The sequence below is a fragment of the Notamacropus eugenii genome, chromosome 3 (genome assembly GCF_028372415.1).
Source record: "Notamacropus eugenii isolate mMacEug1 chromosome 3, mMacEug1.pri_v2, whole genome shotgun sequence".
In the NCBI taxonomy this organism is placed as follows: domain Eukaryota; kingdom Metazoa; phylum Chordata; class Mammalia; order Diprotodontia; family Macropodidae; genus Notamacropus; species Notamacropus eugenii.
The window spans coordinates 45,732,066-45,748,244 of record NC_092874.1 but is presented as its reverse complement, the minus strand read 5'-3'; the positions used below and the strand labels follow the sequence as shown (position 1 = coordinate 45,748,244).

Genomic DNA, 16,179 nt, shown 5'->3' with positions numbered 1-16,179 from the left:
CAATATAATAAAAATGACTATTCTACCTAAATTAATTTACTTATTTAGTGCCATACCAATTAAACTATCAGATAATTATTTTCTAGAGCTGGAAAAAATAGTATCAAAATTCATCTGGAAGAACAAAAGGTCCAGAATATCATGGGATATTCTGAAATGCTAGGGAAGGAGGCCTCGATCTCAAATTGTATTATAAAGCTGCAGTTATCAAAACCACTTGGTACTAGCTAAGAGACAGAAGGGTAGACAAGTGGAATATGCTAGGTACTCAAGACACAGTAGATAATGAATATAGCGATCTACTGTTTGATAAACCCAAGGACCCCAGCTTCTGGGATAAGAACTCACTGTTCAACAAAATTGCTGGAAAGACTGGCTAAAAGTGTGGCAGAAACTAGGCATAGACCAATGCCTGACACCATACACAAGAATAAAATTCAAATGGGTACATGATCTAGGTATTAAGATTGATACTATGGACAAATTGGTGGAGCAAGGAATAGTATATTTATCAGATTTATGGATAAGGGAAGAATTTTTGACTAAAAAAGAGATAGAAAGCATTATGAAGTGCAAGATGGATAATTTTGATTACATTAAACTGAAAAGTTTTTGCACAACCAAACCCAATGCAACCAAAATTCGGAGGGAATGTAGAAAACTGGGAAAGAATTTTTACAGCTAAGGTTGGTGATAAAGGCTTCATTTCTAGAATATATAGAGAACTGAGTCAAATGTACAAAAATACAAGTCATTCCCCAATTGATAAATGGTCAAAGGATATGAACAGGCAATTTTCAGAGGAAGAAATTAAAGATATCTATAGTACTATGAAAAATGCTCTAAATCACTTTTGATTAGAGAGATGCAAATCAGAACAACTCTGAGGTATTACATCACACCTATCAGATTGGCAAACATGACAGAACAGGAAAATGATAAATGTTGGCAAGGATGTGGGAGAGTTGGAACACTAATGCACTGTTGGTGGAGCTGTCAGCTCATCCAACCATTCTGAAGAGCAATTTGGAAATATGTCCAAAGGGCTACAAAAATGTGCATACCCTTTGACCCAGCAAGAGTGCTTCTAGGACTGTATCCCCAAGAGATCATAAAAATGGGAAAGGGTCCCACATGTACAAAAATATTTATAGCAGCACTCTTTGTGGTGGCCAAAAACTGGAAATCAAGGGGATGCCCATCAATTAGAGAATGGCTGAATAAATTGAGGTATATGAATGTAATGGAATACTATTGTGCTATAAGAAATGATGAACAGGAAGACTTTAGAGAGGCCTAGAAAGACTTATATGATCTGATGCTGAGTGAAAGGAGCAGAACCAGAACTTTGTGCACAGCAACAACCACAGCGTGCAAGAGGTTTTTCTGGTACTTGGAACTTTATTGCAAGGCAAGGACTTAAAAAAATTCCCAGTGGTCTTCTAAGGCAAAATGCCTTCCACATCCAGAGAAAGAACTATGGAATTCAATTGCAGAATGTAGCAGATCATTTGTGTGTGTGTGTGTGTGTGTTGTGTTGTGTTGTGTTTTGGTTTGTTAGATGATTTCTCCCACTAGTTTTAATTCTTCAACATAGCATGACTATAGTGAAAATGTATTTAATAGGAATGTATGTGTAGAACCTATACAAAATTGTATGCTATCTCAGGGATGGAGGGGGGAAGAGGGAGGGAAAAATAATAATCTAAGTTATATGGTAGTGATTGTAGAACACTGAAAATAAATAAAATTAATTTATTTTTTAAAAAAAGACCTGTCAGCAGACATGATCAGTGATTGTTTATAACTTGCATTTCGTGTGTTTCTTTGGAAGATAATGTAACCACTATGACTCTAACTCTGCTACACAACAGAAGAAACGTACAGTTTTTCAAAAAAAAATTTTATCTTCTTTCCTTATGCTTCCATCACCCCTTTATTTTTATTCAGTACCCCCCAATTGCACTGGAGGCTACTATCAACCCTCTGGACAGTTCCAGCACTCCCTGGGGGTTGTATTACCCACTTTGGGAACCTCTGAACAAGTGATAATGATTGTTTTAATACCTCCCCCTTCACACAATTATTGTGAGGATTATGCAAGATTATGTACATACAGCACTTTGTAAAATATTAGTAATAACAAAAATGGTAACAATAGCTAGCATTTATATAGTACTTCAAGGTTTGCAAAGCACTTTATTCCCATTTTATAGGTAAGGAAACTGAGGCATAGAGAGGTCTAATTAATTTGCCCAGGGTCACACAGCTAGTTGGTGTCTGAGGCAGGATTCCAAACTCAGGTTGTCTGACTCACAGTCCTATGCTCCGCCCACTCCACCACCTAACTGCCCCCCCCAAGTAAAGTTATTATTATATTATGATCATATTTGATGTTTATGTACTTGATCACATTAGCACCAGTCAGTTACAGGAAATATACAGAGGAAAGGGAACATGGTATAGTAGGTAGAAAGAGAGTCCTAAATTCAGGTAGGCCTCGGTTCAGGCCCTGCTTCTGATCTGCAATATCTCTAGGGGGAAGTAATTCAACTCCTTTCCATCCTCAGGCAACTATCTAAGACTCTAAGGGGAAGAGAAGACATTTAATAGAGAGAGTTTAAGGAGAGTTTCCTCCCTGGGTTCCTTATACTAATGAAATAACAAGCCTGGTTCATAAATAAATTTACACACACACACACACACACACACACACACACACACACATGCGCGCCCGCGCACGCATGAGCACACTTTGGAAACATGACTCTGATGAAGCCACTTCACTCTTTAAGGACCACAGGCAAGGCAGGAAGATGCCAAGAAGAGATGTTGTTACCTCCGTACTGATTAAATCATGGGCCCAGTCATATGTACACACAAATACATACACACATATATACACCAAACTTATGTGAGTGTATAATATATATACATGTATATGCATATATTTTTAGGTTTTGATGGCTTAGAATGAGTCTAAATAGCAATTGTTCTCTGTTCTAGTCAGAAACTCTAAGGGTCTTCCCCTCCCAGATTGCTAGAGTGTTGCGATGATAAATTGGGCCATCATTTATCTCAATTCTTATTTAGCCCTTAGTCATTGTTGCCTCCCACAAACTGAGATCTAAGAAAGGCCTCAATTTAGAAAGGTCAGAGTCACCCACTACATCCTGGGCCTTCACCAGTCATCTTGACTTTTGCCTTGCCCCTGGACTTTTGCCTTGCCTGGACTTCTAAGACTCTGGAGGAGACAGTGAGGCTGAAGACTTTGCTCAGCTCTGCCTCACTTAAATCCAATTCATGTGCAAGTCAAGACATCAGCACCACCCTACCCCCACCCCCAATGTCATTGGTCCTCTTCAAGACAAAGGATGAATAGTGCTATATACAGATATACACAATAAGGTTATTTCTATATTTGGGGCATTTCTGGATAACTTGTGTTATAATTCCCACTCAGCATAAAAAAAGCACTTTCTTAGGACAATAGTTGTGGCAGAACTCAAGGAAATGGTGACTGTGTAATATTAATACATTTTTAGGACTAGCCAGACAATAGAATCAAATCAGAACCCAGTTGAGTAGGCTCAGCTCCTTGACTGGGAACCAAAAGTCATCAGCAACCCAAGTTCCTGCAGCTGTTCAGTTCATTTCCACATGTACGTAGGTGGTATGCCATGCTGCTAGGCATCATAGGGAGGAATGAACACATGAAGAACAGAGGAGTTTGTAATCTCACTGACTTCTGGTGAGTCAGATAATGCCTGAATTGTTTCATCTGTGAGTAGGGTTACCCAGGGAGACCTAACTGAGATTTGATGTCAGAACCCTAAAGTTGAATTGTTCCCCCACATACACTCCTTACTGTACAAATCAATATTGTCCTTACAACCCTTAGAGCACTTATGCTAAACAGGACTTCAGAGGATTTCTTGTATTTCTTACATCTCACATTCAAGTTCAACCTGGAAGAGAGAGAAAATTGTGATGGGATCAGGGTGGCAACCTGTACAGTAGGACATGTAAACGAAAGGGGATTCATTAGAGTCCCACCTAGGCCCCAAATCCTGTTATTCTATCAAGGGTCAGGAACCTGTTCTAGGTATACATAGGGGAATTTCCCATAGAACTTTTAAGAATAACTCAATTATTTCACTCACCCCACTCCCTGCTAGCTTTTATCCTCCTTCCCCAGAATTTTGAAACAGCTTTTTGTGTTCCCATGGAATGGTCATGGTGGAGCTAGTGGATAGACATCCTTCTTCATTTTAAAGCAAGGAAAATCTACTTTTTTTTTACACCCTATTTTCATTCCAAATCTGTTGAGGGTCAGTACTTTGCTATTTGCAAGGCCATGAGCTCACTTAGAATCCAAGCTAAAAAAAGAAAGACTTGATTTGTCCAAGGGAAGTATGTATTTGATGGGCATGTACATGAAGCATGTACGTGACAACAGAAACTCTTAACTCAATAACAAACCTACAGTATTAGACTATGAAGCTCATGGACCATAGGGAAACATTCCTAGCTTAGTACAAACATAAATCTATCAAAATGACTCCTGCATAGTCAAAACAGAATGTTCAACAATGGTCCTAAAAAACATAAGGTGCACAATTATTCTTGGAAAGGGGATGATCATGGATTTGCAATAGCTTTCCCTGGGGTCTTGCCTCAACTTGAGGTCACACAGACTTTCCAGTTTCTAGCAAAAGGAAAAGAAAGAACATGAAAGAAAAAGTCTTGTTAGTATTTCCTCTCTATGTCAGAAGAATAGCCTTCTACCTCCTCTGTCTACAGAAAAAAAATTGAGTAGCCACAGCATTTTCCATCCTTGGGAAGAAAAGGAATGTTGAACAGAAAGAGCCTTCTATTCTCCTGTTCAACCTAAGAAAAATAAAAGAAAGGCAGCAGAACCAAGAAACACCTTCTCACCTTCTCTCATGGCTGACCAGAAGCAGAGAGACTCCAGAAGACCCAAGTCTCAAAACTCTGCTTCCTACTACTGATCAAGTCAGTTCACATGTCCCAGATCCTGCTAGGATACAAAGTTCCTCCTTCTGGAGGTTCCTTGTTATCTTACAGCCCACATTCAAAGTTCTGGTAGAGGAGTCCATTTAAAACCAAGGAGGCTATGTTTATAATGCTTCCCCTCCATCTGTGATGGGCCATAAGGCCCATCCTACTATTGGTTTGAGTCAAGTGAAGTTCAGTCAACACCAGTTTCCCCTTCCCCAACTGCAAACACCTAGAAGGTATCAGTTATTTACCATGTCATTGCCAAGAATAGTTGAGCAAAGGATGCCTCATGGGTGTTTCTTTTTGCTTTTTCCAGATCCAGACCCTGTTTTGCAAAGTGCTGATGGGAACTGGGTGACCCTGAAGAATAAACCATTTCCTCACCCCCGCCTTCTGGCCAAACCAAAGAGCCAGGCATTCCAGGCTCTGGAGAAGGAGTCCAGTGTGGTATCTGCCTACGATGAGATGGGCTCAGATAGTGAGGATGACTTTGACTGGAATATGACCCTCAACCAGCTTCATCAGAGACCCCAGAGTCTGTCAGAAAATTCCTACTCCACCGACTCCCAGCATCACACTGAGTGGGCTTATGGTCATGACCAGTGCCCTCGAGGAAACTCCCCCTCCTCTGGACTTTACACTAACCTTGAGACCATGTGCTCTGACTCAGAGACTTCCTCAGTGAGCTCTTCCCGGGAAGTTCAAGGACCAGCCAAGCGGTCTTGGCTACAGAGAAAGCCCCCTAGCAGCCATTCACTAGAAAAAGCACACTCACAAGGGGGGCTAGATGTGAACTTCAACCCCCAGGCTGCAGACACACAGGACTCAGACAGCAGTGATGCTGAGAATGCTCACCACACAGCTGACAAGCGATCCAGGAGGTGGAGGAGAAGTAAGCTAGCCTCAGACGAGCTGGATGAAGGAAAGCCCCCCACCCAAAGCCTTGAGAAAGATTCGGACTCTAATCAGGTAAAAGCTCCATATTTTACTAATATTTTTAAAGAAGATTTTTAGAAAGGCAGAACAGAAAGAAAGCTAGCCCCAAAGACAGGAAGACCTGAGTTCAAGCCCTGCCTTTGAAGTACTGGCTAGGAATACTGGGCAACTTAACCTCTCATTTCTCTGAGATTATAAGTTACAGAGAAGGTGTTGACCTGCTTTGCCAGACCAAGTTTCCATTTACCAATGAAATCACAGGACCAGGTGCTATCCTTACTCCTATTTTTTAAAGCTTGAACTACTACTTCTTTCAGAATGCCAGTAACCCACTCTGAAACCCTCAGTAGCTCCCTATTGCCTATGGAATGAAGTCCAAACTTCTTGGTCAGGCCTTCAAGGCCTTCCACAACCTTGCCTGAACCTAACTATGAAAACTAATTTCCTGCTACTCCCCTACAAGAACACTCTATTCCAGCCAAAATGATTTACTCAAAATGATCTACTTAATCTACCATATACATTTACCCCTCCACCATCTTTGCTGCTCCTACAACAATTATTAACAGCCGCATAGTACAATGGAAAGAGAACAGGTTTGGAGGTCAGAGGACCCAGGTTCAAAGCCTTCAAGACACTTACTGCTCGTGTGACCTTGGTCCTCACTTAAACTCCATGGGCCTCAGTTTCCTCAACTGTAAAATAGAGGTCTGGGACTAGATGACCTCAGAGGTCTCTTTCCAGTTCTAGAGCTATTATCATAAGAGTTCACAAATATTCAGTGACTTTTATGTGCCATGCACCATACTTAATCCATTCTCATAGGGGGTGTCTTAAACTCTCTGGCTCCTAATCCCATCTCTACCCATCTTCCTGGATACAGCTAAAATTCTCCCTCTTCCAGGCAGCTTTCCTGACTACTTAAGCCCAATGTGATTCCTTGTTTCTCTGAAAGCCTCAACCCAGAAGCCTTTCTGTAAGGACCATTCTGAGAATTGCAGAGTCTAAGACCTGGCAGGAACATTAAAGGTCTTCTTTTTGGATAAAGAAATAAAGGTTCAGAGAAGTTGTTGATCGTAGGACTGAACTACAAGAACACGGAATCACAAGTTGAAGTCTAGAAAGGGCATTAGGATCTATCAAGCTTACCTTTTTATTTTACAAATGAAGAAACTGAGGCATAGGGCTGTGCAGTGACTTGCCTAAGGTTGCACAGCTAACATATATGGTATCATTTGAACTTGAGTCTTTGTGACTCACAAGTTCATGCCCTGTGCACTTTCCCATGTTCCAAGGTTTCAGAGCTGGAAGGAGCCTCACAGATGAGAAAAGTGAAGCCCAGAGAGGTTAATGATTTGCCCAAGGTCACACAGGTGGTAAAGAGCAGAAACGGCATTGACACCCAGGTCCTCTGATTACACCATTCAGTCCTCTTTCTGTCACATTTGCCGCTCACTCTAGCTCTTCAGGAGTCTGTTAATATTAAAAAATAAACAATTGTGTAGAACCTACTAGGAGTAAGACACTACATTAGGTGGCAGGGACACAAAGAGGAAAACAAAATGATGCTGCCTCTAGAGAGCTGGGGGACAGGGGGATGAGGGGGGGCTGATAAAGCATGTCTACAGTAGGAGTATAGACATTGTATAAAGCATGTCCACACAGAAGTCCATTTGAGCAGGGTAGAGGAGAACTGACTAGACCAAGGACATCAGCAAAGGTTTCACAAAGGAGGTGATGTACAAGGTGAGCTTTGAAGGAAGCTAGGGATTCTAAGAGGATGAAGGGAGGATGAAGGACATTTCAGGCATGGAGCCAGTCAACTCATGGAGATGAGAATTTGAATTCTGAATTCAGGGGGTAGTAAGTTTTCCAGTTTGGCAGGAATACAACAGCCATGAAGGCAAATAGTGTATAATAAGCCCATAGAAGTAGGCTAGGGTCAGGTAATCAAGATCTAAGTGGCACAATGGATAGAGCATTGGGCTTGGAATCAGGAATCAGGCTGGGATCAGGTAGTCAAGAACGAAGTGGTGCTCTGGGCTTGGAATCATCTTCATGAGTTCAAATCCAGCCTTGGATTCTTATTATCTATGTGACCCTGGGTAAGTCACTTAACCCTATTTGCATCAGTTTCTTCATCTGTCAAAAGAGCTAGAGAACGAAATGGCAAATTGTGCCAGTATCTTTGCCAAGAAAGTCCCAAAATGGGGTCATGAAGAGTCAACCATGACTGAAATGACTCAATAATAACAGCTAAAGAGCCTAAAATGCCAAGCTCTGGAGTTTGTGTCATCGGGGAGCCAGATGAGGTAATACGGACAGATCTGTACTTTACAAAGATTAGTGTGAGATCTAGAGGATGGATTAAAGAGGAAAGAGATTGGAAGTCCATATGGACTACAAGTGTTAGAGCCAGGTTTGGAACCCATGTTCTCTATGGATTCAACATTCCTTATACTATACTACCCAACATTTCCTTCACAATCTAGCTCTCATCCCATTCTCTCCAGCAGATTGCCCCCCCTGGCACCCTCACTCTCTCACTTGTCTACTGGCTCATTCCCTACTGCCTACAAACTTATTCATGTCTCCCCTATCTTCAAAAACTCTCACTTGATCCATCCATCCCCACTAGCTATCATCCGTATCTCTCTTCCCTTTTATGGCTAAACTCTTCGAGAGAACCATCTACAATCAATGCCTCTCCCTTTCCTCTCACTGTCTTCTGAATTCTCTATAGTCTGACTTTCAACCTCATCAGTTCATGGAAACTGCTCTCTACAAAGTTACCATTGCTCTGTCAGTGGCCAAATTTAATGGCGGGCCTTTTCTCAATGTCCTTGACCTCTCCACAGCCTTTGACATTTTTGGTCAGCTTCTTCTTCTTGCTACTCTCTCCTCTAGGTTGCTGGGATACTACCCTATCCAGGTTCTCCTCCTAACTATCTGACCACTCTTTAGCCTCTGTTGCTGTCTCTTCATCTAGGTCACGCCCACTAACCTTGGGTGCCCCAAAGGGCTCTGTTCTGAGCCCTCTTCTCTTCTCCCTTCATGCTATTTCTCTTGGTAATTTCATCAGCTCTCATAGATTCAATGATCAATTCTATGCTAATAACTCTCAAACTCTGCCTGTTAGGTATCTCTAACTAGATATTCCATTGATATTTTAAACTGGGCAAGTCCAAAAGTGAACTCATCATCTTTCCCTTCTTCTAAACTTAGTTGTTCAGTTTGTGACCCCATGGACCATACTGTCCGTGGGGTTTTCTTGGCAAAGATACTGGAGTGGTTTGCTATTTCCTTCTCCAGGAATTAAAACAGACAGTAAGTGACTTGCCCAGGGTCACACAGCTAGTAAGTGTCTGAGGCCAGAATTGAGCTCACGTCTTCCTGACTCCAGGCCTAGTGGTCTATCCATTAAGCCACCTAACTGTTTTCTCCTCTAAATTCTACTATTACTGTAAAAGATACCACCAACTTCCCAGTAACTCAGGTCCACAACCTAGATGTCAGCCTAGACCTCCTTATTCTGTCCCGCTCCACCATATCCAATCTGCTGTCAAGACCTGATGATTTTACCTTCGTAACATCTCTCAGATACATCCCCTTCTCTCCTCTGACACCGCCACCACCCTGGTGCAGGCCCTCATCCATTCATGCTTTGACAATTTCAATAGCCACTGGTGGGTCTGCCTGCCTCAAGTCGCTCCTCCCTTCTCCTCTCAGCTGTCAAAGTTGTCCAGGTCTGATCATGTCCTTCTCTCCTCTTCCTGAATTCCCTGTCTTCCTTCAGGTCCCAGCTAAAATCCCAACTTCTATAAGAGGATATTCATGCTTCTCCTTAATGTTGGTGCTCTCCTTCGGTTTTTTATCTCTCATTTATCCTGTACATAGCTTACTAGACTCTGAGCTCCTTGACAGAGGTGTTGGGCTTTTTTACATTTACTTGGATACCTATAACTTAGCACAATGCCTAGTACATCATAGTAGGTGCTTAATAAATGTTTGCTACCTGGTTGTTGAAATTTGACATTACAAAGAAAGTTTGTGAGGAGGGAGAGTCAGAAAGGGCTTTTGGACTTTTTTCAAAGGTTCATTTCCCCTAATTTGGAAATGTTGACTCAGTTAGTGAAAGAATCTAAAGGAGAATCTGGGAGAAAAAGATGGATTACTTTAATATGGCTGGGCCATTCCTAGGGCTTTACGGAAGCATTCATTAACATAAAATACCTTTCCTCTTGGTTCAACCATTTTTTCCCTAACATTATTCATCTTTCTGCCACTAGATGGTGATAGTGCTTCATTTCCTGGAGATTTCAGAGTCAAGTCCACCACATTGTCTAGTCTGCATATCCTGAATATTTCACTAGCTGTCAAGAGAAAAGAAGCTTGTGTTCTGTAGCATATCTCAGGTTTCCAGTGAAAGATTCACTACACACACACACACACACACATATCTGTGTGTGTGTGTGTGTGTGTGTGTGTGTGTGTGTGTGTGTGTAGATAAGGAGGGAGAGACAGAGACAGAAAATATTGTAATGGCTGTGGATGATACAGTTTGTGCAGAAGGGTGCTCCTCCAATAATGCAGAGTTTCCCTCTAGCAGCACCTACACCTCATGGGGGCCACCCAACATGCAGTGAGCCTTCTCCAAGTTCCCTTGACATATTAAGGTGGATTAAATCATCTGCCCATATCAGATACATTCATTAATTATTCTTTAAAAACATTTCCATTTTAACAACACTGCAGAGTTCTGAGGGTTGGCTATCTGCAATTGTTTGGGAATAAATATATATACCAACACAGGTTGTGAACAAAATTTAGTTGATGTTTTAATTAAGTCCACATTCCAGGTATAACTCTAAAGTTCATTTAGCAATGGGTACATATGCTCAGGCGTGGTGACACATGTAATCCCAGCTTCCAAGGAGACTGAGGCTGGCAATCTCATGTCTGTACTGTCCAGCATGATGATGGCGAGTCCATGGGATCAAGGGGTGTCTAGGTTGCCTAAAAGGGATGAACTAGCACAGGTCAAAACCAAAGCAGGTCAAACTGCCCCTATGCTGATAAGTAGTAGGAGTGGGTCCATAAGTAGCCAACCACTGTACTAGATGAGATAGGAAGATCTAATCTTTTTTTAAAATAATAATTAAAATTTTAAAAAATTAAATCAAATTTTTTAAGAGACTGGAACACATGAAAAATGTGAAGTCTTATCAGATGTTAAAATGAAAACAATAGGACTGCGGATTTTTTTTTATTTTTAAAGTTTTATTGATGTTTATACATTTATAGACCACTTCACAATAGACCTCTATAAAAAAAAAAAAAGTTAAGTAAAACTAATAAGACAGTAACATCTGTAGCACCCTCTACCCCTATCTTTTAAACATTGCCAAAAATTTATTTATACTCAACATTAGCAGCAGTTCTGTGAAACATAACAGTCCTTCCGTAGTCATATATCTCTGAAACTTTTACTTAAAGACCCAGTGTCATTGTCATTGGTTTAAAATTTTGAGAGATGTGCCTGTTTGAAAGTCTTATCAATTACTGCTCAATCTCAACATGATTAACTGAAATACCAGTCAAAGTGAACTGTCATCCCACCCTTTAGCCTTGAACAAATTTCATCAAAGTTCGTCTCTCCTTCCAAAGCAGTCACGAAATGCAAACTGACAAGGAGACAGACGTGAACTGATGAGTAGTCAAGCTAACATACAGACCTCCCTCCATTGAGAGAACTCCCTGAGCCTTGGAAATGATTAGCCTGTCAGAATCTATATGCTAAAGTCTAGGAGAAATCATGCCAAGCTTCTGAGAAATCAGCCGGGAATTGGAGGTGGGAAGGAAAGATAATGTTGCTAAATGTTCATGGGAGAAACCAAGCTTTTAGGCTGCTGAGCATTTGCTCAGTTTCTTTTGAACCTTTCAAAGAGGATAGTACTTAATGTCCAGTAGAATTGGAGAAGCTTGAGATGAACTGATTAATCAACATGTAATTTATTATGTGTGGCAGCTAGGTGACTCAGTGGATAGAAGTCTGGACCTGGAGTCAGGAAGACCTGAGTTCAAATCTAGCCTCAGATACTTACTAGCTATATGACCCTGGTCAAGTCACTTAACCCCCTTTGCCTCAGTTTCCTCATCTGCAAAATGAGCGGGAGAAGAAAATGGCAAACCACTACAGTATCTTTGCCAAGAAAACCCAAATGGGGTCACAAAGAACTAGACACGATTGAAAAATAACCCAGCAATACTTTTTTTATGTACCAGACACAGTACTAGGCCCTGAAGACACAAAGATGAAAGTGAAACAATTACCTCCTTCAAGGAACTTACATTCTAATGGTGGAACAATTTGCACACGTATAATTGGGAAATGTTTCATTTTTGTCTTGATAACTCTAGCACTTAACATGGTGGCTGGCACATAGGAAAGGAAGGAAACAGGCATCTATTATATGTCAGTACTAGGCTAGAGCCTCACAATCACCCTGGGAGGTAACTGCTATTCCTGTTTTCCAGTTGAGGAAACTGAGGCACACAGAGGGTTAAGTGATTGGCCCACAGTCACCCAGTTACTAAGTGTCTAAGGTTGGATTTGAACTCTCCAGGCTCAGTGCTCTATCTACTGAGCTACCTAGTAGCCTGTGGGGTCCATAGTATGTGTTGAATAAATGTTTGTGGAATTAAAGAGATATAAAGTTGCACTTTTTAAAAACCCCAAAAATAAATGCTTCTCTGTACCAAGGAAGAAAACCTGAAATATAGAAAATATTGCTCTTCCTTTCCCAGATTACCTCTTCCATGAAGGAGAGGCTTGTTAGAAACTGCTGTCAACATCCTGCCTGAGACAGATGTTTCTTTGGTTTCCCATCTTGTTTGCATTTTAGGTTTTTGATGATTTGTCAGAGACTGATATCAGCAGCGAAGATCATCGTCATAAAAGCAGGACGAACGCCACAGAGGAGAAACTGAAATCCCGGTTGTTTGAATTAGCTGCTAAAATGAGTGAGAAGGAAACATCTTCAGGTGAGGAACAGGAGTCAGAGCCCAGGACGGAATCTGACCATCAGAAAGAAAGTCTGTCCTCAGAAGACAATGGCCAGAACATTCAGGAGGAACTCAAGAAGGTGAGTTCTGTAGAAACCCTGGACTGGCAGCTTGCCCTTGGCACAGGTTATACATGTGGTATAAACTGGTTTATAAACTGTAGTGATTGTCTGCTCAAACTGACAACCACATCTGGTCATTTGTTCATCATCTTATTCCTCTGCTTAGACACATCTGGGGAGGCAGAGTTGAGTTTGCCCATCTGTTCTTAATGAGGCTTTCTTTTCTCCTATTTCTTCCCACTGCTTTCAGTTTGGTTTTTAGTTGGAGGTTATTGGTTTGATGTAATCCTCCAACCTGTTAAAAGTTTGGAGATTTAAAAAAAATTCTTGCCTTGCCCCTCTGTCGATTGGATCTACATAATAACGAATACAATACTTATTTCTTTTTTTCTTTTTATTTTTAATGTTCTACAATCACTACCATAAAACTTAGACTTTTTCCCCGCTCCCTACACTCCCCACCCCCTTCCCTCCCTAAGACAGCATACAATTCTATGTAAGATGTACACATACTTTCCTATTGAATACGTTTTCACTATAGTCATGCTGTGTAGATGAACTAAAAATAGATGGAAGAAATCATATAACAAATGAAAACATAATACACACACACACACACACACACACACACACACACAAATGATCTGCTACATTCTGCAATTGAATTCCATAGTTCTTTCTCTGAGTGTGGAAGGCATTTTGCCTTAGAAGACCATTGGGAAATTTTTTTTTTTAATTCTTTCATTATTACTAAGTTCCATGTCTACCAGAAAAAACTCTCGCACACTGTTGTCATTACTGTGCACAAAGTTCTCCTGGTTCTGCTCCTTTCACTCAGCATCAGGTCATATAAGTCCTTCCAGGCCTCTCTGAAGTCTTCTTGTTCATCATTTCTTATGGCACAATAGTATTCCATTACATTCATATACCATAATTTATTCAGCCATTCCCTAATTGATGGGCATCCCCTTGATTTCCAGTTTTTGGCAACTACAAAGAGAGCTGCTATAAATATTTTTGTACATGTGGGACCCTTTCCCATATTTATGATCTCTTGGGGATACAGTCCTAGAAGCGATATTGCTGGGTCAAAGGATATGCACATTTTTGTAGCCCTTTGGTCATAGTTCCAAATTGCTCTTCAGAATGGTTGGATGAGCTCACAGCTCCGCCAACAATGAATTAGTGTTTCAACTCTCCCACATTCTCACCAACATTTATCATCTTCCTGTTCTGTCATGTTGACCAATCTAATAGGTGTGATACGATACCTCAGAGTTGTTTTGATTTGCATCTCTCTAATCAAAAGTGATTTAGAGCATTTTTTCTTACGATCATAGATATCTTTAATTTCTTCCTCTGAAAATTGCCTGTTCATATCCTTTGACCATTTATCAATTGGGGAATGACTTGTATTTTTGTACATTTGACTCAGTTCTCTATATATTCTAGAAATGAGGCCTTTATCCCCGAGATTAGCTGTAAAAATTCTTTCCCAATTTACTACATCCCTCCGAATTTTGGTTGCATTGGGTTTGATTGTGCAAAATCTTTTCAGTTTGATATAATCAAAATTATCCATCTTGCATTTCATAATGCTTTCTATCTCTTCTTTAGTCAAAAATTCTTCCCTTCTCCATAAATCTGATAAATACACTGTTCCTTGCTCCTCCAGTTTGTCCATGGTATCAATCTTTCGAATACAATATTTTAGAAGAAAATAATAGAGTGCCCAGCCTGGAGTTAGGAAGACTCATCTTCATATGGTCAAATCTGGCCTCGGACACTTACTAGCTATGTGATCCTGTGCAAGTCACTTAACCCTCTTACTTCAGTTTCCTCATCTGTAAAATGAGCTAGATAAGGAAGTGGCAAAAGATTTCAGTGTCTTTGCCAAGAAAGCCCCAAATGGGGTCATGAAGAGTTGAACACAACTGGAAAAGAAAACAACAAGTTATACTTGGTTATTCTCAGCATTGAAGCTGTGCGTCTTATTTCACATTAGTTTTCTTGGTTGAATTAATCTAGGTCGATTCATCTAACAGAGGACCATTTTTCTCTTACAAAAGCCACCCTAGTATGGTGACAAGACTCATGATATTTGTGGAAGGGAACAGTGTACCTTAATGGTGTGAGCATAGGGCTATTCTTACTATAGTCTCCACCCATAAAATGCAGTCTCTTTGAAGTGGAAAAGTGTGTGTGTGTGTGTGTGTGTGTGTGTGTGTGTGTGTGTGTGTACGTGTGTGTACGTGTACATACAAAGAAAAAAATAACACCAATTATTGGTCACATTCAGGTTTTATACAAGTTAAATGGAGGCAGTTAAGGGGTGGAGCCAGGGGAAAAGGCAGTCTATATTAGGGCCAATGAAGCAAAGATTAATGATGAACATGAATTTAGGAACTTCTTACTTATCTGTTATTCAAGGCTAAGTAGTTATGCAGAAGTGGTCTCACTAATCAGTGATTCTTCCCTGTTCCCATCTCCTATGGGCTACCCAGTCTTAACTGTTATCTGATCAATTGTTGGTGCAAAAGCCTATGTTGTGGGACTTCACAGAAAAGATTGGAACTATGAATTCAATTTAGTGCTAGAAAAAAAGGTTACTCCCACGCAAGGACTATTTTAAAATGAAACAAAGCCTATTTTGTGTGTTAGCATAAAAAGAACTTGGTTTTTCTTCTTTTCCAAATGGTCCTTGTGTGGTAGTAAGCATTTAAAAATGGCCTGGATCAATGAACAATGAATTAACTGAGGATACAGGGAAACTTTTCAGATTCCCCATAAGCTCATTGTCATTCTGAATCTCAAAGCACAGCCTATGTTTTCTTTGACCACTGGTCAATGTTGAAACTTGTGTGGAGTGATCCTTATTGGTCAGGTGAATGTACCCTTCAGTAAATCCGGAAGCAGGAAGAGAAAAGGATGATCATTTTACCCCAAAAGTATCAATATCTCTTGGAAACCAAGAAAAAAGATGGTACAGCAGAAAAAATTCTATATTTCAGGACAAAGGACTTGGATTTAAATCTTACCACTATGCAAAGGCAAGGAGATAGGAGATGGAACAATGGGGAAATGGCAAGGAGGC

At 40.6% G+C, this 16,179-nt stretch overlaps 1 protein-coding gene across 4 annotated transcripts in view; it reads left to right on the top strand.

Annotated features, from left to right (window-relative positions):
- MYRIP (myosin VIIA and Rab interacting protein) overlaps positions 1 to 16,179 on the top strand; it is a 444,715-nt gene that overhangs the window by 378,750 nt on the left and 49,786 nt on the right. For all 4 annotated transcript variants that reach the window (XM_072651463.1, XM_072651461.1, XM_072651462.1 and 1 more), the window contains exons 10-11: positions 5,339 to 5,991; positions 12,864 to 13,103. In XM_072651463.1, coding sequence (XP_072507564.1) covers positions 5,339 to 5,991; positions 12,864 to 13,103 — 893 coding nt within the window. The remainder of the gene's footprint in view (positions 1 to 5,338; positions 5,992 to 12,863; positions 13,104 to 16,179) is intronic.